Source organism: Vombatus ursinus, unplaced genomic scaffold (genome assembly GCF_900497805.2).
Source record: "Vombatus ursinus unplaced genomic scaffold, bare-nosed wombat genome assembly UNPS02001419.1, whole genome shotgun sequence".
Classification (NCBI taxonomy): Eukaryota; Metazoa; Chordata; class Mammalia; order Diprotodontia; family Vombatidae; genus Vombatus; species Vombatus ursinus.
The window spans coordinates 8848745-8874670 of NW_020941197.1; the positions used below are offsets into that span (position 1 = coordinate 8848745).

The 25926-nt window shown below is 37.7% G+C and overlaps 1 protein-coding gene across 1 annotated transcript in view; it reads right to left on the bottom strand.

Annotated features, from left to right (window-relative positions):
- IMPG2 (interphotoreceptor matrix proteoglycan 2) overlaps positions 1-25926 on the bottom strand; it is a 97473-nt gene that overhangs the window by 20907 nt on the left and 50640 nt on the right. The window contains exons 9-12 of the mRNA XM_027868555.1: positions 23546-23604; positions 17300-17320; positions 6387-6631; positions 4158-4243 (exon numbers count right to left, since the gene is read on the bottom strand). Coding sequence (XP_027724356.1) covers positions 4158-4243; positions 6387-6631; positions 17300-17320; positions 23546-23604 — 411 coding nt within the window. The remainder of the gene's footprint in view (positions 1-4157; positions 4244-6386; positions 6632-17299; positions 17321-23545; positions 23605-25926) is intronic.

A 25926-nucleotide genomic window follows, 5' to 3' on the forward strand; every position in this document is an offset into this window, starting at 1 on the left:
GCTCAAATATTCTAGGATTCTATTCTATTTATAATTCTTTCCATTGCACCATGCTACCATCACATAAGAACTGACCATTTTACTGAAGTCATTTATCTTAATATTGTTCATTATGATTGTTGCCCTTTGTTCTCAAAGAGGACCGAAATGACGTCACTATGCTAGAGTCAAGATATAGCATGTCCTACTGTGGCTGATCAGACCAATACAAACTTGGAAGTCTCTTCCACAGGCCGGGTACAAATAGTTTACATGAATATTTAGAGTGGAAATGTCTCTATATTTGTGCATCTCTTATTTCTTACATATATATGTAAATATGTATTCTGTATCTACACATGCATATACATATATACATGTATGTGAGCATGTATGTATATACATATTCACACATTTGGTTCACTAACCAAATTTTCCTTTTAACTACCAAAAAATGCATTAAGTATTCTTCAGACACATAAGAAAAGTATGTGCTTGTTTAAAAAAAAAAGTCCACCTTGCTATAACTGGGGTGTGTGTGTGTGTGTGTGTGTGTATGTGTGTGAGTGTGTGAGCCCAGGCAAAAGAGGAAGAGGTTTTCTGTTGAGAAAAGGAGAAAAAAAGTTTAGAGGTCCTCTTCATTTTCTCTCCATTTTCCCTTCACAGAACTGGAAAGAGTAAACCTATTCAGATTTTTTAATGGAAAACAAACGTGTCAAGGACACAAGGTGGGCAACCTGTAAAGACGTGATGATAATAACTATACTACAATAGCTTAAATTCATACAGAACTTAAAAATTACAAGGTGTTTTCTATACACCATTTCAGTTGAGACCCACAATAATCAAAGTTTGACAAGGCATTTGTGCACCCAAAACCAGATTTGAAAAATGAATCTCCTGCATTTTATTGTCCAACAGAGACAGAGTAATTGCTGTCATGTGCATCTTGGCTTATCAAAAACAAATTCCTTTACCCCATGGAGGATCATATTTTTCAGCACTAAAAAATGTACATTTATTAAATACATATGTACATAATATATTTTTCTGTATCCATTTATGTTGTGCCCTAAGAGACCGCCCACCTTGCTTATCTCTGAACTCGGTTCCAAATATTATTAGCTTCATTTTAAAGATGAGGACACTAAGGCATAAATAGGATAAATGACCATAAATGACCTGCCCAAGCCCTCTTAGCCAGTAAGTGATAGAACCAGACTCAAACCCAGCTCTTTTGACTCCAAATCTAGTGCCTTTTTTTTTTACATCACAGCTGAAGTGGGTATTAATATAATGAAAATACATCATGATACCATAGATGTATGTTTCTTCTAAAAAAAAAATAGGACATTTCTTTTCCATTAAACTATTTACCTATCCACCCCTCTCCAGTTGTATTAGGTATATTTTTACATCTGTAGGTTTAATACTCATATTTTTGCCTTGTAGGTAACTTATGTTGTTACAACTGTAAATACGTACTTCTGAAAAATTTACTGAGCGCAAGTTATGAAATGACTCCTATACTAGGAAAATTACTAAGTCCTCAATGAAAGCAAGCCTCTCCAAGTAGTAGATGTTTCCCCTCTCACATTTTTATGTATGCTTATTATTCTAAATGTCCATTAACTAAATAACTTGGCATTAACAAAAAATTAAACAGTAACCATTTTACTGATATAATACAAGAAATATTAACAAACAGGCAGAATAAAATATTAAAATAGCTAATTGTGCCTTTATTTTTGAAAGAATGAATGTCTGTCATTGGTGGCATTGAGCTCTTCCTATGCATTGAGAAAGGTGAATAAATACTTGCCAAGAGTTGCACCTCATCATTTGTTTATGGATAGATGTTCCTATGGTAACAAATTCAACTCAATGCATTATATTAGCATTATATTAGCAAGTTTAATATTATATTGGTCAGTTTCACATTTGCTAATGCCATCTAAAAAGCATACTAATGCTAGAGAATGCATTAACAAATTATTTTCCAACATATGGTGCCAGTGAGATGTCAAATCCAATATTCCCAACATGCATTCTCCCATAATATAAAAAAATTAAAAATAGAAAGCCTTTTCTATAAAAATTAAAATTGAATCTAAATTTCACTGGTGTTATTTATAGAATAAAAATTGAAATAACAATTTTCAAAATAAAATAAAATAATAAGGTCAATATTACACCATTACTCTGGTGCCTTATTGTGGGGTAGATGTGACTCTGTGTCTATCATTCAAGGACCTAAGTCTGAAGAAGTTTATCACTAGAAGTTTGGCAGTTAATGTTGGGGCCACAGCAACTCACGAAAACATCTAAGAGATGAATGCGTTGTAATATACATCGAAAAGACTATCCCAACTAATGGAATCATGGCTCCTTCAAGTACTGAAATATAACAAAGTAAATGCCTCCAGACATTTTGTTGGGGAAAGAGAAAAATTTTTAAATGAACATTTCCTTAGTCTGGTTGATACACAAGCATTTGTTAAGCACCTCTTAATATTTACACGGTAGGCATTGAATATACAAAGACAAAATGATAAGCAAAGCTTGCCCTCAGAAGGGAGATACATTCTACAGGATTCACAGTTTTCTCTTTTTTCCCCCAACTAGTTATATATCTCTTCATATGTCTCATTCTGCCATTCAGCCAGTTATCACCACTTAAAATGCAAAAGGCTCAACACAAGAGGACTAAAACTCTACCTCATGCTTTTGAAATGTCACCAGACCATAACACTTCTCTAGCTGGAGAAAGCCAGAGGTTTTAGCATGACTAGCAGAAACAGAGAAAAGAAGTATTATATCCCCTTATATCAACGCTCTTAACCTTTCTTTCCCTTTGTAAAGTGCAGCCCAACCATATCACAGCCATCACTGAGGGGAGAAATCATGGTAAAGAAGGGGCCCACTTTCCTCATCACCACTAGCACCAGTTGCTGCCCAACTGTTACCAATATGTGGGTAAGTGCAGGCTCACTGGGGGTGGCAGTGGCAACCCTTAGATCACCAATCCTTCTTTAACCCAGCCCTCCCAGCCATTGTCTGGGGAGGCAATTTCTATGGACGACGTGGTTCACTACCAATGCCAAAGGAGCTCTTGATTCCTATCACTCTCCATCTTGAAAGCCAAGCAGGTCAAACCACCACCACTTTATCCATTATCTTCCCTCAGATGCTGGTGGAGATAACCCAGGACCCTGAATTCAAGAACCATTGAAATAGCAATGCTTCCAGTTCAATGTCAAATGGTTCAACAGCAGAAACTGATATAATTCTATCAGTGGAAGTGACATTAAAGAAGAGGAATTACCCTCTGCTTTGACTGAACCCTAAGGACCACAGGACCGTTCCATCTGACTTAGAGCTGAAACTTTCCATGTGTGTTGTCTGTCCTCATTAAAATATGAGCTCCTTGAGAGCAGGGACAGTTTTCTCTTTTTTTCCCGCAACTAGTTATATATCCCTTCATATGTCTCATTTTGTCTTATTTTTTATTTGTGTCGCTGGTACTTTATGCATAGTAAGTGCTTAATAAATGTTTCGTTCAATAATTCTTTGTAAGCAAATATTCTTGTATGCTAGAACAATAATCTATCTTTCTAGCTTAAGAAAATAAATTCAGTTTAGCTTCTAGTAAACTCTTGACAACATAATTGTAGATGGAGTACATGCATGCACGTGCATGCGAGTACACACACACACACACACACACACACACACACATCTAAAAACATACCCTCACATATTGAAGGTGAAAGAGAGGAAAAAGAAGCACAAGTTATAGAAAATTGCATCCTTGGGAATAAGAACTTAGCCATAAGAACCACGATACAAGAGGGTGTCACCCCTTTCACTCTTGAAAACCAGACAACAGCAACAGCAAAATTTAAATGAGATGTAAGACCAACAAAATATGAAAGTAAAACAACAAAGGAAACAATAATCTATTATTATGACTAGGAAAACTTCATGAGGAGCTCTTGCAGAAATACTCAGAGGGCACAACAACAAAAATATTGGCAAGCAAACGTGAATCAGTGTTTCTCACCACATGGTAAGACGAACTTAATGCAGTCCCAAGGGTTGTCCTAAAATACTAGACTAAAAAGGTTGGGGTACAAGTAGGGGGCCCAGGTACATAGATGGTGTAGAAGAACACTTACAAGGATCAGGGGTGGAGACACCAGAAGGCTTGGGTTTTCAACATTCCAAAGTGGGTCTTCAGTTTCGGGAAAGAAAGCATCTTTCACTAAAGAAAAGAGATATTGAAGAACATTTCTAGTTGACATGGTCTTCATTCACTTGAGGAACTATCATGTGGAAAAGTATAAGATTCATTCTGCTTAGCTTCAAAGGGTAGAACTATATGTAAAAGGTGAAAGATGCAAAGAAGTAGATTTGGGGGCTCAACACTAAAGGTAAACTCCCTTAAAATTAAAACTCTCCAAAATATAAGTGGGCTGATTCACACCCCTCAACCCCCATCCAATCAGTGGTCAAGTCCTGTCATTTCTACCTAATAACATCTCTCATAAGTGAACCGTCACCCTAGTGCAGACCCTTGTCACCTCACACCTGGACTATTACCATAGCCTGCTCCTTGGATATCCCTGCCTCAAACTCATCCTCCCCTCACCTCTCAAACTGATCTTCCCAAGCACAGGTCTGACCCTGTCAGCCCCTATTCAGGAAATTCCAATTGTTTCCTATTCCCTAAAGGATCAAATATAAAATTATTTATTTGGTTTTTAAAGTTCTTGATAAGCTGGCCTCTTGCTAATTTTCCAGTCTTGTTACACCTTACTCTGCCCTCCATAGTGTGTGAACCAGTGACACTGGGCTCACTGCTGTCCTTCACATAAAACACTCCATCTCCTAACTGCATTTTAATGACTATCCCTCGTCCCTGGAAAGCTCTCCTCATCTCCACCTCCTCGCTTCCCTGGCTTCTTTCAAATCTCAGCTGAAGTCCCACCTTCTACAAAAAAGTCTTTCTCCTTTATCTTAAGGTCTTGTTTGAGACCAGCCCCATTTTACCCTCTATACATTTTGCGTCAACACAACTGTTCGCATACTGTCTCCCCTATTAAACTGTGGGCTCACTGAGTTTTGTTGTTGTTGTTGTTGCTGTCTGTTTGCCTGCTTGCTTGTTTTTGCCTTTCTTTATATCCCCAGTTCTAATCATAGTGTCAGGAACATAAATGTTAGTTGACTTAGGGGATTCCCCTCAAACCGCTGTCCGCTTGTCAGTTATGTTGTAGAAGAGATTTTTGTTCATATAAGGGTTGAAGTAGATGTTCTCAGAGGCCCCTTCCAACCCTGAGATTCTGGGGGAGGGAGAAGGAATAACTGTACAAAATTTCTATTGTATTTGGGATAAATGGCCCATGAGATCATAGATTTAAAGTTGGAAGGGACCCTCGAAGCTATTTAGTCTACCAATACCCCACCCATTTTACATATGAGGAAACTGAGGTCCAGAGAGATTAAAAGACTTAACCCGAGTAACACAACTGGTAAGTATCTGAGGTATATATCTTTCCCTGCCAGTCCTATGTTCACTCTCTTGGTTCTAGGTTGAAACTGCTGTTCCTTAAGTTACTTGAACCTAGACTTGGGGGCCCTATATGCTCCTATATTCTAACATCTCAGACATTTATTAACTGTGTGACCCTGGACAAGTCACTTAAATTACTGATCACCTAAATTTGCTTATCTGTAAAATGGGGATAATACTCGCACTTAGTTGTCATGAGGATAAAGTGAAAGAACATTTGCAAACCTTAAAATGCTATATAAAAGCTAGCCATTATTAGCTATTATTTTTCCCTGGGCTCAAAAGCCAATAAGACTTTGTCTTCAATATTTTCCTTTACTTAGTTAATGTGCTTCTCTGGTTTTCCTTGAATCCCCCAGGGGTCAAGAACCTGCAGTCTCAAGGCCACATGTGGCCCTCTAGGTCCTCAAGTGTGGCCCTTTGACTGAATCCAAACTTCACAGAACAAACCCCCATAGTAAAAGAATTTGTTCTGTAAAACTTGGACTCAGTCAAAAGGCCGCACCCAAGGATCTAGAAGGCCACATGTGGCCTTGAGGCCACAGGCTCCAAATCATACTCTTATCTTCTCCTCAATTCTCAAGTTATCTATTTCCCTAATCATTTCCTTTAGTCTCATACCTCTTCACTCCCTTCAAAGTTTTTTGCCCATGGGTAGCCCACTTTTAATCTGTCTGAGGTATTAGTATTTCTAAAGCCCAATTTGCATTATTATCATTATTAACACTCAGATTCACATATGATACATTTTGGAGATACTGGTTTTAACTACAGAGCTCCTGAGAAAGATACTAAAGATATGTACACGGATTGTCATAGTTGTCATCCTCCTTACCATTGACAATCTGAAGGGAGTCAAGATCCGGCTTCAGGGAAGAGTTTTCCAGTAAGAAATTCCTGGTGAAGCTTTCAGCAATGTAGTCTCTGAAGTGGCTGACTGTATACACACCAGTGGGCTTATCCTCACGTTCCACAAGGCCATGGTTTTCTACTTTGTTCGAATGAAGGTTAATCATTTCCCAGGTAATGTTACTGATAGCCTCACTGTCAAATGTGACAGCATAATGAACATCGATGCCACTGAGGTTAAAAAAGAAGAAAAGAAGTCTGCTTATGCCCTGCTCATGTGCATCTAACACGAAGGGAGAGATTAGTTACTAGGACATTCCTCTTGTCAATAGTGCTATTCCCTAAAGAAAGGCAGTCACTGAGACATAATAAAAAGAAGGCACACTGAATTTGACAATCAGGAGATCTGGGTTTGAATTCTGGCTCTGCCACTTGCTATCTATATGACCTCAGACAAGCTACCAGGCCTCAGTTTTCTAATCTGTAAAATGGAAGCTGGAGTAGATGATTGAAAATGTCCCTTCTAACAATAAATACTAGAATCTACCAAAGAAACAAAATATGTAGGTTTCACTCCCAGCACCATATAGACCTTCTGCATGCCTTTGACCAAGTGCTTTCTCTCCTTATTCCTTAATGCAGTCCACTCAATGCTTGACAAGGTCTAACTATGTTTCCCAAAACACTAGAAATTATGACTCCAAAAAAATTGGAGAAGCTCTGAGGAGGCTCCAGTAACTGCAACTGAAGTGATCCAAAGAGAACCTTTCCCCCACCGCCACACTATCACCATGGTGTTCTGACTTTTCCCTACCACCACATGTACTGGGCCTCCTAGATAACACCTAGATATCATACCTAATCCTATCATCTCCTGTCTCTTAAAATCACTAGCTTTTTTTTTCTTTCTCTGTGTATCAACTTCTCATCTCCTCTCCCTTCTTTAATAAGATAAAAATCAAAGAAAGATGTTTTGATTCTTCTCCCTTTATCAGTACTATGAAAATCTACCCTGCCTCTTTTTGATGTAGGGAGGATATAAACCATGTGAAAGCCATGGAACAAAAAATTTTGAGAATTACCTGTCATAGCTTACTGTAACTATATATCTCATGATGCCACAGCTAAATGAACATGGAAGGTTGGGGAGGGGGAACAAAAAGAAAACCAAAACCCAGCAGGAGACAATGAGTTGTCTTTACATTTTCTCATTTGCCAATCTTTAAGTGACATGCCATATAAAGGTAATAATCCCTTTAGTGAAAAAAGGGATTACACTGAAAAAGTAACACTGATACAGTTGACCAATTACTTTTAAAATAATTAATATCAAACAATGAATAGAAAATCCAACCCTTCTCTACTCATCCTGGCTGTTGAGCCAGGTTCTGTGACAGTGAGATCTAATGTCTATAAGTCAACAAATAATACATCATTGTTTTTTGCCATGTTGTGAATTATAAGGTCTTTATCCCAAGATCATTTGTTGATGAAGAGTTTAATAGCATATAATTAAAATGAATAAAACATCAGATTAATGCTAATAAAATTGTGTTCGAACATTCTAAGAATCTGTGATGCTGAGTTGTAAGCTCTACTTTATAACAGAATTCCTTCAATTATTCAAAAATTTAAGAACCTTTTGTCTGAAGAGCATTGAGCAAGGAGCTGGAAGACTGTGTCTATATCCATAATATGCTTTGCTTTCATTGAGGCAGCTGAGGCTATCTTATTTTGCCAAGTGAATATGCTGATTCTTGCTTAAAAGATAATCCTCTTTTCTAAAGAGATGAAACTAGCCTGCAGCTCTAAATTATATTGGCAAAAGTCACCAAGGAGGAAAGATGGAAGAAGAACCTCTCACGTATTAGTCTCACTCACTCAGGCATATACCTCACTTAAGAGCTATTCCCTTAAGGATACAACTGTTCCTTAAATCTATGTGCCTTACTTAATTCACATAGATAAGCAAATTAAATTTGTGCCAATTGAGTATATTGTGCAACTAGCTTTGAAGTATTTCATTTGTGTATAAGATTAAAATATTTCACACACACAAAAGCATGCATTTAATAAAACTTCTCCAGCTTTCTTTTTTTAATATTTGATTTGTTTCCAGTTATATGTAAAACTATTTTTAACATTGATTTTTTAAAATTTTGAGTTCCAAATTCTCTCCCTCCCTCCCATCTCCCCTCATTGAGAAGGCAAGCAATTTGATATAGTTTATACATGTGCAATCATGCAAAACATATTTCCATATTAGTCATGTTGTGAAAGAAAACAAACAAAAAAAGGAAAATAAAGAAAGTGAAAACAAGTATGCTTTGATCTGCATTCAGACTCCAGTTCTTTTTCAGGAGTTGAATAGCATTTTTTCATAAGTCCTTCAGAATTGTCTTGGATTTTTGTATTGCTGAAAATAATTAAGTCACTCACAGTTTATCGCTGTATAATATTGCTGTTACTGTGTACGCTGTTTTCCTGGTTTTGCTCAATAAATTAGTTCATGTAATACTGCAGGTTTTTCTAAAAGCTTCCTAGGTATTATTTCTTATATCACAATACTATTCCATCACAATCATATACCACAATCTGTTTAGCCACTCCCCAACTGATAGGCATTCCCTCAATTTCCAATTCTTTGCCACCACAAAAAGAGCTGCTATAAATATTTTTGTACATATAGGTCCTTTTCCTTTTTTTAATTTCTTTAGGATACAGACCTAGTAGTGGTATTGCTGTGTCAAAGGGTATGCACAGTTTTATAGCCCTTTGGGGATAGTTCCAAATTGTTCTACAAAATGGTAGGACCAACTCACAACTCCACCAACAATGCTTCAGTGTCCCAATTTTCCCATATCCCCTCCAACATTTGTCATTTTCCTTTTCTGTCATATTAACCAATCTGATAGGTGTGAGGTGGTACCTCAGAGTTGTTTTAATTTGCCTTTCTCTAATCAATGGTAATTTAGAGCATTTTATATGACTATAATTTGATTTCTTTATCTGAAAACTGCTTGTTCATATCCTTTGACCATTTATCAATTGAGGAATGACTTGTATTCTTAGAAATTTGACTCAGTTCTCTACATATTTGAAAAATGAAATCTCAGAGAAATTTGCCATGAAATTTTTTTTCACAACTATGATTATTGTTTATTTCCTTCCACCCTATTTTTCCACCATTTATCCTTCTTTTTCCTTTCATCCTGTTTCTCCTCAAAAGTGTTTTGCTACTGACCACCACCTCTCCCAATTCACTCTCTTTCTATCAGCCCTCTCCCCCCCAGGTTTTAGCCTCTTCCCCTCCTGCTTCCCTGTAGAGTAAGATAGATTTCTATTCTCAACTGAGTTTGAATGTTATTCTGTCTTTAAGCCAATTCTGATGAGAGTAAGGTTCAAGTATTGTCTGCCACCTCCCCCCATCTTTCTACTGTAAAAGCTCTTTCCTGCCTCTTTTACCCCACTTTACCTCTTATTTCTCCCTCCTCTCAGTGCATCCCTCTTTCTCACCTCATAAGTTTCATTTTTTAAAGATATCATCCTATCATAGTCGTCACACCGATGCCCTCTATGTATACTCCTTCTAACTGCCTTACTAATGATTAAAGTTCTTAAGATAGGAATATAGACAGTTTAACTTTATTGAATCCCGTGTGATTTCTCTTTTTTGTTTACCTTTTTATGCTTTTCTTGAGTCTTGTATTTGAAAGTCAGATTTTCCATTCAGATCAGTTTGTTTTTTTTTTCATCAGGAATACTTGTCTATTTCATTAAATATTCTTTTTTTTCCTTGAAGGATTATACTCAATTTTGCTGGGTAGGTTATTCTCGATTGTAATCCTAGCTCCTTTGCCCTCTAGAATATCATATTCCAAGCCCTCAGCTCTTTTAATATAGAAGCTGCTAAATCTTGTGTTATCCCGACTGTGGCTTCATGAAATTTGAATGACTTCTATCTGGCTGCCTGCAATATTTTCTCCTTGGCCTGGGAGCTCTGGAATTTGGTCATAAAATTCTTGGGAGTTTTCATTTTGAGATCTTGAATTTAGGAGGTGATCAGTGGATTCTTTCAATTTCAATTTTACACTCTGATTCTAGGATATCAGGCCAATTTTCCTTGATAATTTCTTGAAATATGATGGCTAGTTTTTTTTTTAATCATAGCTTTCAGGTCTTAATAATTATTCTTAAATTATCTCTCCTTGATATATTTTCCAGGTCAGTTGTTTTTCCAATGTTTTTTCTCATTTTTCTCCTATTTTTTCATTCTTTTGATTTTGTTTTATTGTTTCTTGATGTCTCATGGAATTATTAGCTTTCTTCCATTTGCCCAATTTTAATTTTTAAGAAATCATTTTCTTCAGTGAGCTTTTGTGCCTCCTTTTCCATTTGACCTATTCTACTTTTTAAGGAGTTCTCTTCAGTGAATTTTTGTACATCTTTTCCATTTTGCCAATTCTGCTTTTTAAGAAATTCTTCTCTTCCATGGATCTTTTTGCCTCTTTTACCATTTGGCCTATTCTGTTTTTAAAAGTGTTATTTTCTTCAGTTTTTTTTGTGTGTGTGTATATGTGCCTCCTTTGCCAAGCTCTTTTTTCATGTTTTTCTTGTGTCACTTTCATTTCTTTTCCCAATTTTTCCTCTACTTTTATCTTATTTTTAAATCCTTTTTGAACTCTGTTATGACCTCCCCAACTTTAAAAAAATTTCAAATCATCCCATTTCACATGCTCCACATTCCAACCAAACTGGCTTACTGCTAGTTCTTAAACTGGGCATTCTATCTTCCATACAAATCTTCCTAGCAGATTCAGCATGGGACACTCAGGAAGAGACTGCAGTTGGCATGTGCCAAACAATTCAAACCACTACCACCAACTCCCTTCAGATCCCAAAACATTTTAAGGCCCTGAATTCAAGAGCCTTGAGAATAGCAGTGTCCCTCTCTCTAACTCCATGGGATCCAGCCAGCTTCCAGTTTATCTCCTGTAGCTATTATTGAGGGGAGAATAGACTCACCATCCGTACCATCTTTGCCACCATAAGTACCCACCATTGACTAACTGCCATCAATGATCAGATAGGCCCAAGAGTTTCAGGAATAACAACACTATTCCCCAGGCCACTGGCTTTGTTTACAGCCAAGACCTTTCAGCCATCATGCAGGGAATCAATTCTAAAAGGCACAACTACTAAATAAATTACTCGAGAGAAGAAAGTTCTCACCACCAAAGTCCTCGGCACTATCAAATTGTTCACATAAGAAATAGATGTCGTTTTGTTAGTAGGAGTTACGTTAAATAAGATGAATTATCATCTACTTTTCTGTTGCATCAAATCCCTTTGTAATCCTACTCCTTCCCCCATTTTTCTGGTCTTATACCTTGCTCCCCATCACATACTCTTTAATCCAGTGACACTGTCTTCCTGGCTGTTCCACAAATAAAATTTTCCATCTCTCTGCTCCAGGCATTTTCTCTGTCTCCCATGCCAGGAATGTTCTCCCTCTTCATCTGCCCCTCCTGGCTTACCTGGACTCCTTCAAGTCCCAACTAAAATCCTTCCTTCTACAGGAAACGTTTCCCAAACCCTCTTAATTTTAGTGCCTTCCCTCTCTTATTTAGTTTGTCTGTACATTTTTGTTTGCTTGTCTCTCTCTCTCCAATTAGATTGTGAGCTTTTTGATGGCAGGGACTGTCTTATACCATTCTTTGTATCCCCAGCACTTAGCCCTGTGCTTGGTACATTGTAGGTGTTTTATAAATGCTTATTGACTAAAGGCCCTCACTGGGTCTTTCATCTGACTTTCAGCTGAAATATTCTAGATATATTGTCTCCCACATTCAAATATGACTTCCCTGAGAACAGAGACTGTCCTGCTTTTCTAGTTGTATCCCAAGTGCTTAATACAGTGATTTGCACACAGTAAGTGTTAAATAAGTGCTTTTTAATTCATTCATTCATTTACTTTTGCTCACGCTATTCCATGATTTGAATGTATTGCTCATTTCTGACTCTTAAAATTCTTAGATTCCTTCAAGACTCAATTCAGATGCCAACTTCTATACAAAACTATTTCTGAGCTATCAGTTATTAGTTCTCTTTTCTCTCCTCAAATTATCTTGCACTTACCAGTGTAAATGTTGCACTTACCAGTGTAAATGCTCCCCCACAGAGTATAAAATCCTTGAGGGCAAGAACTATTTCATTCTTTCTTTGTGTCCCTAGCAGTAGACAAGTAGGTTATGCAGTGAATAGAGCACCGGGCCTGAAGTCAGGAACTCATCTTTCTGAGTTCAAATCCAGCATCAGTCACTTACTATGCTGTGTGACCCTGGGTAAGTCACTTAACTCTATTTGTCTCAGTTTCCTCATCTGTAAAATGATCTAGAGAAAGAAATGGCAAACTATTCCAATACCTTTGCCCCAAATGGGGTCATGAAGAGTTGGACAGGACTGAAAAATGACTGAACAACAAAAATCCATAGCAGTAAGCAAAGTTTCTAGCATCTAGTAAGCTTTCAATAGAATAATGTAGAATTGAAGTGATATTCCCATATGACAATCTGATATCCATCCATGTCTTTTCACAAACCCTCCTTCAAGGATCTATCCAATGTACTGAAAGTTTTGATGGAGATTGTTTGGTTTGGTTTTATAGTTCACAGGTAGTAGTGCAACACAGGGGCTATTAATCTATTATACTTCACTCTTGCCATATGTGCCCACCTTCTTTTCTGGTCATACAATTCCTTGATAATGTTTTTTTTTTTACTCATTCACAGATAATTGTCTCAGAGCTGTGCTATATCTCATGCACTTGTCATATTTATACACTCAATCTGTTTGTGTTCAATATGTCTTTCCATTGTCCCTTCTGTCACTTATAATTTTTATTCTTCTGAGCATGTAGTATTCCACAATATTGAATCACCAGGGAAATATCGGTGCTAAAAAGATGGAATTTTAATAGTTTGGGCAACTGGAGATCTTTAAAAATTCTCTATTTTCCCAAAGTCATTTAGCCTAATTTTTTATGTATTTCTGGGTCTATTTCATTGTCCATCCATAGGGACATACAAAACACAGACTAATTTGATGTGCTGATTATCCAAATTAATGTCATTATCTACATAATACATGTTTTGTCTACTTTTTTCTTGTGTAGATGGTTTAACCATTCTTTCAAATGACTGTATCTCATGGAGGAGTTCCATTGTCGTGTTCTGGGGCTTAATATAATCAATAGAAGGAGAGCATTTGAAGGCCCTCACAATCAATAGGGAATCCTTCTTCTATTTGTAGTCTGTGCAGAACATACTCCATGCCACTACTATCTCCCTGTTTTCTACCTCAGTTGATGTTGATATTTGTTGAACAACATTATCTCCATTTTTGCATCTATTACAGAATCTATATGATTGTATGATTTTAATATACATGTATAGCTGAAGCTGAGATATGAGAAATTCCATAGAATATGCACTTTGATTATTTTGTTATTGTCACTATTATTTCATGGTGCATGCCTAAAACTAACATGGTCACTCCCTGGAGAAATGAGATTCTGGTTGGGGAAATTTGCAAATGCAAGCAGATTTACCTTAAATGATGCCAGATGGTACACAGTTTAGGAATCCCTCCAGGTACCTCCTTTTGACCTCTACAAAACAAGGTCTAGCTAAGAGACAACTGGCAAGAAAAAAGTTTATCTCTGACAATATACCTGTCAAAGTCAAGTTAACGCATATTGATCAGGGTTGTATATTGTTGCCAGCACAATGTTTAGGCACCATCTCATAATTCGTCACATTTTGTGTTAAGAAAGTACAAAATGAGAAAGACTTTGAGGTGTCAGGAAGAAATAAGTTTTAAGGTCCAAGCATGATAACCCTGAACTGACTGATTTCTGGCAAGGCAAAAGGAAGTAAAGATGTCAGTAGGGAGGTGATAGCTGGTCCGCCACAGCTCAGGAAGGGGTAAACATCAGATATAGTCAAGAATGAAAGGAAGTATATGAGAAACATAATATAGGCAACTGAACAAAAACAGTATCAGTCTGAAGAAAACTATGTTGGCAAACTACACACTTAGCAACTAGAATACTAACTATAGCCAACTTTATCTTTCATCTGCCCAAATTAGCTGAAACAACTGCTATTCTCCACATAAACAGGTATTGTCTGGGGCATCTGCTGGGGAAGGGTTCATTCTGAGTCAAGTTGCAAAAAGAAGCCTTCATTATACTTCCACCTCAATTACCCAATTAGAAGATGATTGACATATATAGGTGAAAAAGCCAATGAGATGTTACATCATTAGAAGGGCAACCAAAGGTGAGGTTGTTTTGGAAAAAACTCCAGTCTTTCTTCTCTCATCCTGATAGTGCTTTCTCCTAAAACATTATCTACAAAGAGTATATCCTAAGGCCTGGAAATGATTTTTCACTTGTTGATTCAAGCAGGATAGATCAGCCAGTGGTTCTATATAAATCCTACTTTAAGAAGCATTCCCTGTGTGTTTGTGGCAAGCAGACAGCCTATGAATGTGAGTGCTATATTGTACATCATTAGATTTTGAATCACCTCCTCAACTCATCCTACTCCAACATTTCATCAAAGAATGGTGATAACCCTGAATCCTCAAAGGCAATACTAGCAGAATGTAAGCTCTGGAAGATCTTTAGATTTTTTTTTAAGAGTTGGAAGAGATGGGAGACTTGTGTAGACAATTCTCCTAAGAGTCTTGCAACATATAAGCACTGAGAGGTGAAGTAGTTTGCCCAGGGTCACAGGACCAGTATGTGTCAGACCTCTAGAGAACTTGAATCTAGGTCTTCTGACTCAGTGACCTGCTCTTTATCTATTGTGCCTTAGTTGATTGTTAGGTTAGTAATGGAACATGAGTCTGTAGTGCAAAGACCATTCTAAGCTAAGTATGGAGCCACCATAAGGTTGGTCTCAAAACTGACCATCAGGTGATTGATTTTTTTTTTTCTGCCTGCAGATACTCTTTGAAGGCTAAGACATGGAAGGGGTATAGTCTGCATTAGTGAAGAAATTGCCCCCACCAATGATTTCACAATTCTTTTGCAATATACATTTATACACGTGAAACAAACTGCCACTTTCATACATCAGCAGTTTGGGTTTTGAAAAAGGCAGAAAAACTTTTTTATATAAAAAATATTTAAATTAACTTGTAAATTACATAAATTGCTATTCTTTTCATATATGACCAGTTTGGTAGTTGAAAGAGGAAGAAAAATAATTTTTGCATATAAAAGCAATGTGTAAAATCAGTGTGTGAATAGGTTGTTGGTTTTGTTTTTTTTTTTTTTCAGTTAAAATGTGACAGAGATTATTGGGAGGACCAGAGAGAAAACTGAGAGAATCTTTTTGAGGACAGTGAAATGACTTAGGCTACAAGACACTGTCATCCCTGATCTCATTTATATGTGACTGTTTTTAGAGTTTGAGAGGGTAAAACTCTCCAAATGGTAAATTGAATAAGTTTGGACACCCTAAGTAGATTAAATAATGACTATTGGTTTCATGTAATGGCAAATCATTTCAGTATCTTTGCCAAGAAAATCCGACTTTGGGGTCACAAACAGTTGGACACAACTGAAACAACTGAACAACAACAAATTCTATCACAATTGATAGAAAGGATGGTTTGAGACATTAGAAGCTCTAAAGAACCCAGCAAGAGGATGAGTTAAGAAGATGCCAGCAGAAGCAATCAGCCAACAAGAAGGCTTCAACTGCTGTCATTGAAGGCTGTTGATTAGAAGAGAATCACTGCTTCATGGACTAAAGAAAAGACTGGCAGTCTCCTGACTGAAGGAGAGCTGAACTCTCCTACTATTTTAATTACTGCATTTTAACACCATGCATAGGTTGAGAGAGATGAAGCCTCTTAGTAGTGCCAGATCAGCTAGCCCCTCTGGTTTGAGAAGGGGAAAGACAGGATTTTCAGTCACTTTGCTATAAGTACTCTCTCAGAGCTAATTAGATGGTGCTGTATCCTGCTGAGCGAAAAGCTGGGGGGAGGGGCATGTTTACATTATTCAGAAAAATTACACAGAAATATATACAATTACACATTACTATATATACTTTCATTAAAATGGTAAGTTAAAAATAAAGTTCACCAAGTAAGCATATGGCTATTATGTTATCATTTCAGTTATCCAAAGTAATGATTTATTGAAACAATGACTGCTGTCCTCTTTAGAAACTGTTAGCAGGATGAAATTTTCAAAATGACCAATTGTGTCCTCACGATTTTGATGTTTGTAAGTGTGTTACGGTCATCCCATTTTGAAGAGGTAGACTACTACCAGCAAGCCATCAGCTAGAGCACTCTTCACAGCAGACCTTTGACTGAATCCAAACTTCACAGAACAGAATATTGTTCCGTGAAATTTGGATTCAGTCAAAGGGCCACACTTGAGGACCTAAAGGGCCCCATGTGGCCTTGAGACCTCAGGTTCCCCACCCCTGGAAAGAATGCATTTTCAAGAAGGGACCTATGAGTACTATTTGGGAGAGTCAAAAGAATTCAACCAGGCTTTCCTCCTCCTGGAGTTACTTGCTTTGTAACTCCTGGGTTTCCAGGCTCTACTCCTGATTCTCAAGAATTTTTTGCCTCTTTGCCATAGTCCTTTCCCTCTTCTTTCCCCTCCCCCTCAGTTTCCAGCTCCTTTTTGTAGAATTTAAGTTCCTTGAGGGTAAGGGCTATTTTGTAGCTTGTATTCATATTCCCAGCACTTAGCTTGGTGTTTGGCATATAGTAAGCAGTTAAAATAAATGTTTCATTTATTCATCTATCTACTTTTGTTCCTGAAACAGTCAATAACAGTGTAAGAGATTCCAAAAGACACTCTACCTGACATTTTCCTGAGGCAACCTGGAAAAAAAGAAAGGTAAATATGTTAAAACTTGTTGAAAACTTCATAATCATATAGCATTTATTAAAGTATTCTTGGCACATTTTTCAGATTTTCTTTGAAATATTTATATTACTCAGTATCTGCATAGCAGGTAAGGACAAATTCCTTTAGTATGGAAAATTTCATCAGAAAGAAAAGAAAAAATATTCTACATTAAAATGAATTCCTTGAAGGTTTATGGAAAAACTGAAACACTAACAAACTGTTGGTGGAGCTGTGAATTAGTCTAATCATTGTAAGCTCAAACTCCACATGCATAAGGATCTCTTCATTGATGGGAATTGATTGCTGAATACTCCACACCTGAGTGAGTGGTAGAGTTGGCCAGAGCTTGGAAGAAAGGAGATGCTAGACTTCTGGCTTACAGATTCCAGAGAAAAGACACTGGATTCCAGACTTTCTTTAGGTCCCCAAAGGAAGAGATGGACTGTGGGAAGAAGCTAGCACATGGAGGAACTAGCACCTTATGTTCCTATCCCCAGATTGCTATAATAGACTCCAGGGAATTTCCCCTTGGGTGAGACTGGGGACCCTCTTTCTCAGTTGAGTTAAGATATTTCACTCTCAATAGAAGGGATCATCCATTCTGTATATTGTCTGGTATATATTCTCATCTGCATACTCTCTCTGATTTCTATTTGCTATCTGCTTGAATAAATGGGTTTATTTCCTATTTGCTATATATGTTCATTGTGGAACTGGCATTTGAAAGAAAAAGAGTCAAGTCTAACTTGAAGAATTCTTTTCCCATTAAGGAAGAGCAATCAGGAGCTCAGCTTGAAACTAAAAATTATTTCCCCTAATGCTAACAAAATTTAAGGGGGAAGATAGATGTAATTCTAGCCCTATATGACCTCTCTCTGAGGAGAGCAGAGTGCTCACCTCTGGCCCCAATCTCTTGCTTCCCGTCCTGGTAGGAATCAAAATCTCCTGTGGAGAAGGATGGACGATATCTAGAGATATCCATCCATACCTTCCTTGAGCCATATCTAGACAGAGTCCTATGGATACACACAAACTCCATGGGTACAAAATACACCACACACACCCCCTTACACCATTTTCAAAAACAGTTGGAAATTATACAAAGAAAGTGACTAAAATGCCCATGGCTTCTGTCCAGCAAATTCCACCATTAGGCATATATCCCAAGGATAAAGGCCCCAAATAGATCAAAATATTTGTAGCAGTACTTTTCATTGTAGCAAAGAATTGTAAACTAAGTAGATGCCCATCAACTAGTTAATAGCTAAACAAGTTGTGCTCCATGAATATAAGATGCTGTAAGAAATGAGACTGATGAATACAGAGAAGCATAGGAAAACATATATACCAATGCAAAGTAAGGCAAGCGAAATTTGAAAAATATACACAATGTTTCGATTTAAATGGAAAGAATAACAATAACAAAGCTAATGAAACTATTTAAATTGAGTTTAATTCAATGCTGAATGATGTCAGACTTTTTCAAACATGTTGATCAATTTTGTTTGTGTCAGTTTGTCAGTTAATTCAGTGTTATAAGGCATACCTCTGTATGAAGGTGATGAGGGTTTCATTCAGTTTAAGAAGCCGAGATCTTTTGTCCATTTTCCCTTTGCCCCTTTTCACCAAAAGGAATTTGGCTCCTTTGTTTACAGACCTCAGAAAACCCTTAAAACTTTTAGATTCCTTGTAGACTCACTTTATCTCTCTTTGAAAGCTTATTCAAATGCACCTTTACCCCTAACTCTAAAAAGAAGTTTGTCTACCAGTCCAGAAAACCCTTAAAACTTTTAGGTTCCTTATCTACTCTCTTTATCTCCCTTTGAAAGCAAACTTCTACCTTTCAGTTCCCTTCATTATCTATTCTCATTGTTTATTACCTTCCAAATGGACCCAACCAACCCCCCTTCCTCTGGCCACCCAAAGTTACTTTAGTGTATTTAAGATCCACCTTCGCCCCCATTTAGACACTGAGAACCTCTCACACCCAGAGGATGAGACTCTCATGCCCGCTCATCCTGACAGGTGCCACCTGGCCTATATGTGATTTATCTTTAACAAACTTTTTCTCTGGCTGGAAGAAGATTTGGGTTGAATTCTTTCAGGCAACCCTGTGTCGCGATCTGGGGGGGTCCCAGCACCCCAAAACCCCTCCACCTCTTCATGGGCAGGGGAAAGGATGTATTAGAAAATGCAGGTAAAGTAAAAACAAAAGATATTAATGTGAAATTATTTAAAATGTAAAAATAAAATGAACTCTATGAATTTTTGTGGTTTTTTTTAATGCCTTTCTACTTATCTATGTTCTGAACTTTGTACAAAAGAGAGAGATGGAAAATGGTTGCCCTTCATTGGTATATCTGTGTATCTTTGTAAATCTGTAGATTTGGGGGAGGGGAGGACATTTTGTTTAGACTGAAAAAAATTGATCAAAAGAGAAATAAGGGAGAAATATTTTGGTCTATGACTATTTGATTCAAATCAGATGTAGCAGGGTGGGGTGGGGTGGGGACAGGGCCTGGCAAGGATGAAATAGTTCTGAAAGATGATGCTTGTTCTTCCTTTAATATTTATATCACAAATAAACTAGAACTCTAGGGACACAGAATTCCCAGATCTTTATTTGTCCTTTGATTAGTATTAGCTGCATTCATCCTGTGTAGGGTGCCCAGATTCTCCCACACTGAACATGATGTCCCCTGAAAAGACAGAGGAGGTGAAAATGCACCATATCTCTGGCTCTCAATTTTTCTGATGAGACTCCTATACAGATGGGAAAATGCAACACTGAGAGGATTCACAATTCTCCTTTAGTTTACACCTCATAGAAAATGTGTGGGGATGGGCTAATGCTCTGATTTTCAAAAAGGGGAAGAGAGTATATTCTGGTAACATGGTTCTGACTCCTGAGAAAATACTAGAATGTGTTAAAACCATTGTTCCTAGTTCTGTGCTCTTTGGCTGAACTAGAATAAATCTTATCCCTCTTCTACATGAAAGCCCTTCAAATACTTGAAAGTAGTCACCATGCTCCCCTACTTCTTCCCTATATAACTAAATTACAGAATCTCAGTTGGAAGGCACCTCAGAGGTCAATTAATTCAACCTGTCCCTGCATAGGGAGCATCTTCCCTCCAAAATCCTTGACAAGTCTTCTGCCTCCAGTGAGAGGATGCCCACAACCTCCCACAACAACCCATTTCATGTATAGATAGTAGTAGTAGTAAAGAAATGCTTCATCAAATCAAAGCAAAACACCTTCTGCAACTTCTCACTGTTGCTCAAAAAACAAAACTCATTCCTCTGGAGCAAGGGTTAGCAAACTATGCCTACTTCAGTGCAGTCTGTGAGCAATTTTTTTTTCATTTTTAAATAAAGTTTTATTGTAATTTAAAATATAAAACCCCTTTTTCGTTCTTGTTGTTTGTTCAGTTGCTTTCAGTCATGTCTGACTCTTCATGACCTCATTTGGGGTTTTCCTGGCAAAGATACTGGAGTGGTTTGCCATTTCCTTCTCCAGCTCATTTTACTGATGAGGAAACTGAGGCAAACAGAATTAAGTGACATGCCTAGGGTCACATAGCTGGCCAGATTTGAACTCAGAAAGATAAGTTTTCCTGACTTCAAGCCCAGTGGACTGTGCCACCTAGCTGGAGAGAGAGACAGAGACAGAGAGGCAGAGACAGAGAGAGAGACAGAGAAAGAGAGAGAGAGAGAGAGAGAGAGAGAGAGAGAGAGAGAGAGAGCTCTCTCCATTCAATGACACTCCATTACACTTTTATCACTCTCTTTTTTTGGAATAAGGTCTTCCACTGATCCATATTCCAGGAGGAAGTCATGTCACACCAAATTTTAATGACACTTATGCTGCTGAATTAACCTCCTTGTATGAAGATCTCAAGTTTACTTTGTCATATGCTTTGCTTCTGTGAATAGACCTCTGAGGCCCTAAACATAGTATTCCCTCTCTTCCTCTTCTTTACCTCTTATAAATTACTCTCCACTGTTATTTTTTTTTTTAGTGAGGCAATCAGGGTAAAGTGAGTTGCCCAAGGTCACACAGCTAGTACGTGTCAAGTATTTGATCTGAGGCCACATTTGAACTCAGGTCCTCCTGACTTCAGGGCCAGTGCTCTATCCACTGTGCCACCTTGCTGCCCCTTCTCCACTGTTATTCTTATAACTACTACTCTGTGGCCTATGGCTTAGTGAGCATATGTGGTCAATTTTCTCTTGCCTCTTATTTTCAGTTTAAAGCTCTTTTAATCTGATCCTCAAATTTCCATGAAAATATATCCTTCCTAGCCCTCTTTATATTTCTTTAATTCATATACAAATGCCCTTCATTCCTGGATCTTAAGTCTTGGCCCAGAAATCCAAATCCTATTTTCCAACATCATCTTCTTAACTAGCTGCTCACTTCCTGCAGCCACCTTTCTTTTCTGAAGCCCTTAGTTTGAATTGGCAGCAATGATGGAAATACCATATGTACTCTCCCCCCAAGTCTTTAGTTTTCATATTATGGTAAATAATCCCTAGAGATACCTTCTAATTTTCTGTTAGTAAAATAATTTGTCCCCACACTAATCACCATTAAGCAAGCAATTGTCATTAGTCCTGCTAAGTTTTCAAGGGTTTTCCATCATATTCCAGACACATGTTTGGGGAATATAGTGTCCTTCCTAAATGTTCATATCAGGTCAATGTATGGCAGCTTCTCTACCCCTCTTCCCCTCACTGGGAAGCTGCCAAACACCAGACTCATCTCCTTTTCTGTGACCAACATTCACTGTCATCACTGTCACTGTTCATGGAGTAACCTATGGATCCTTATCATAATTCTTTAGAGCACAGGAAACTGTTTTCTCCTTTAACAGCTCAGTTCTACCCTCTACGGCAAGAGTCCTTCACTTGAGGTCCATAGGCCCCCAAGGAATCTGTAGATACATTCAGGAAGAGGGAGTCCATGAAATTGGAAGAGAATTAAATGATATCTTTATTTTCACTAACTTCTAACTGCAGTTTAGCATTTCCTTCAATCACAAGTACAAGTGATAAACATTATTCCGAGAAGGAGTTTACAGACTTTACCACACTTTCAAAGATGTCCATGACACAAAAAAGGTTAAAAACCTCTGCTCTATGGGAAAAGCCTCTTAGTTTAATGGTCCTTTTCCTTTCCTTCTCTATGTTACATTTTTTCACTCTCCAACCTTCTGACCAAAGTGAAGATTCCTTTTCTTCTTCAGATACTTTTTCCTTTTTGTTTTCCTCTCAAAGTATTCGAAGTAACCCAACATAATCTGGTTCTTTTGAGAACTAAGTTTAAAGACTTTGATATACAGTTTCAGCTTACTGTTTACCAAGACTTATTTTTCAGGAATCATGGGGTATAACTAGAGTTCCTAGGAGAAGGCTGGGCGTTGGGGATGAGGTAATTATATTTCCCAGAATGTCCAGGAATGGGCACTGAGGAGAATTGGTCAAGGTCAAGGCCATCTTGTTCCAAATCTTACATCGTGGAGCACCCGGAAGTGTTGACAGGTGGATACCAAACTAATGATGCTAATATTTCCTATCCTCCTAGCCTAGGTAATAAGGTTTGCATGATCCCCTTTCTTCTCCTTCCTTCAGCTCCTGCTTACTCACAATCCCAGGATGCATTGTTATGAGTAACAGTACTAAAAATACCCCGGACACCATTGTCATGGGTAATAATGAATATTCTGGAAAAGCCTGAGAAACACCTTTATCTGATATGTTTAGAGGTGCTCTTAAAGATGAAGGATAAGGGATCTCATCAAATTTCTTTGGATTTAAGAGTTAAAGTACACCCAACTAAAATATTAACGAGTTTTGAAGGGGGCTAAGAAAACAGTTAATCCCTTCAAGCTCCAGGGTCTCCATCATCAGTGATGAATATTTGTGTACATCATGTTCAAGCAAGTAGAACCAACCACAACCTGAGCGTGTGAGTTCTAACTTCTGATTTAGTAACAGACTAGTTGTGAAATTTTGCATGAGTAATGGTGCCCTTCTCTAACTCAATTTCCCCATTTATAAAATAGAACTTATAATTCAAATATTATCTAATAAAACACTCAAATAATTAACAATAATAATACATAACCCAATCCTTTTGCAATTCAAGTGCTACATACACAGTGCAAGACATCTATATCTATATATCTTTTTACCTAAATTCAAGCACATGGATGTCCTTGTAGCCAGGTAGCCCATCAAATGCTTTCTCAACCTGTTTTCAAAGAACAAGAGAGATCAAAGTATGTAACGTGCTTTCATGAGACAGTGATTTTTTTTCCCTGTCATGGTGAAATGTGAGAAAAAAAGCACAAGTCTTGGAAGAAGCTATCAATGGAGTACTTTAAATTACATGATTTGGAATAGAAAGCTGGCTACAACACACACTTTATTAAACAGGCAAGTGTTTATTATTTGAATGTGTGAAATTCTCTGTGGCATCTGTTTCCTGTTACTAAAGCAGGAAGGAACTATGAGTGCATCACGCATCAATAAGCTATCTGCAAGCTCTGGATTAGGTCCCAGGAGAGAAGCCCCATATGAATGGAAGTCAGGAAGGAGCAAGAATCCAGTTGAGATCTGCCAGATGAACAGATTATGAGCTACACTTTTGAAAAAGCCAATTTTATTAATTTGGAGCTCTTTTAAACCCCATTATGTAAATCAATGTGGTCAAAATGTCTATAATAAATTAGTTTATATTTAAAAGAAATTACACTGCATAGAAATAATAAATTTTAATTGGCTATATTACCAACAGCACATTAAGTTATGATTGTTTCCAAAACATGGATACCAGAACTCATTAATGATATTTTTCTAACTGTAAGATTGACAAATTCTTAAAAGAGCACCCATATGCCACCCATCCCAGAGGATTCTACAATAGGGAAGAATGAAGATCTGGTGAACACAGGTTGAAGACTTTGGTAAAAGTTGTATCAATGTATTCACTTAGTCATGGTGGTTTGCCTCAGAATCAGAATCAGGGTCAGCCCTACATAAAATTTCAAAATAGGGGAAATTTGTCATCATTTCTGGTTGAAAACTAAAATGATCAGGGAAGAAACATGGTTTTGTAGAGACTGCCCTAAAAGTCAGGGAAACTTAATTCTATTTCTTCCTCTTCCACTCTAACCCCACTACTAGGTATCCTACGGAATCATGTATAAGTAGCAACTTTTCAGAGTTTCAGTCAGTCAATAAACATTTATTAAGTACCTACAATGTGCCAGGTACTATGTTAAGTGTTATATAAAATATGTCATATGTCCTTCACAGGACCACTGAGAGGCTCAAATAAGGAAAGAGATGTACAAACCTTTTGCAAAGCATGGAGTGCTCTACAAAATATGAAGTATCATTACCACTGTAATGGAAGCAGCTAGGTAGCACAGTGGATAGAGTGCTGAGCCTGGAGTCGGAAGATCTGAGTTCATATCCAAACTCAGACATTTACTAGCTATGTGACTATGGGCAAGTCATTTAACCTCTCTGTGCCTCAGTTTCCTTGTCTGTAGAATGGAAATTATAATAATAACACCTACCTCCCAGGGTTGTTATGAGGATAAAATGATATGATGTTTGTAAAGAACTTTACGGCAGTAGAAGGTACAGCCAAGATGGCAAAGTAGAGGCAGGAACCCAGCTGAACCCTCCTAACATTTACCTCCAGACAACTTTAAAATAACAGCTCAAATGGAATTCTGAATCAGTAGAGTCAACGAAAGGTCAAAATTAGATATTTTTCCAGCCCAAGACAACTTAGGTTGTAGGCAGGAGAGGCGTGTGACATAGGGATGGGGACTGGCCCAGACTGCAAGCTGCAAAGGGCCTTAGATGTGGCTGGGATAGCAGCAGCAGTAGCTTTGGGATCTCTCAACCCAGAGATGGTAAGGGAGTAAGACAACTGGTCAAAAAGAGATTACAGGGGATTCTTGACTGGAACTGGGTGCAGCTTGTGCTGACTGGCAACTGAATTGCCAATACACAGTTCTGGAGTACAGAGGAGTGTTTGTAATCAGTAGCCAAGGAGCAGTTCCAAGGCAGAAAGGAGCAGAAGCACTTGTGGTTGCAGGAGACCAGGGGCCTTTCTGGGTAAAGACCAGAGCCAGACCGAGAGAGCAGTGATCATACCTCTCCTCAAATCACACTACTTTAAAAACACTGAAAACTTGCAGACTCCAAAAACTAGCTCTGAAAACAACAGCAGATTGGGTCAGTGCCTTCCCACCCCCAGGTGAGTAGAGCCCAACTTTAATACAAAGTTTAAAGTCAAGAAATAGGCTGGAAAAAAAAATAAGCCAACAATGAAAAAAGAACTTGACCATAAAAAGCTGATATGGCAGCAAGGAAGACAATGATACAAACTCAGAAGGATATAATAACTTGAAAACCCCTACAATAAAAGCCTCAAAGAAAAATGCTAATCTGACACAAGCCCAACAAGAATTTCTAGAAAAGTTAAAGAAAGAGATAAGAGTGGGAGAGGAAAAATTGGGGGGAGATGAGAATGATACAAGAAAACTACGAAAAA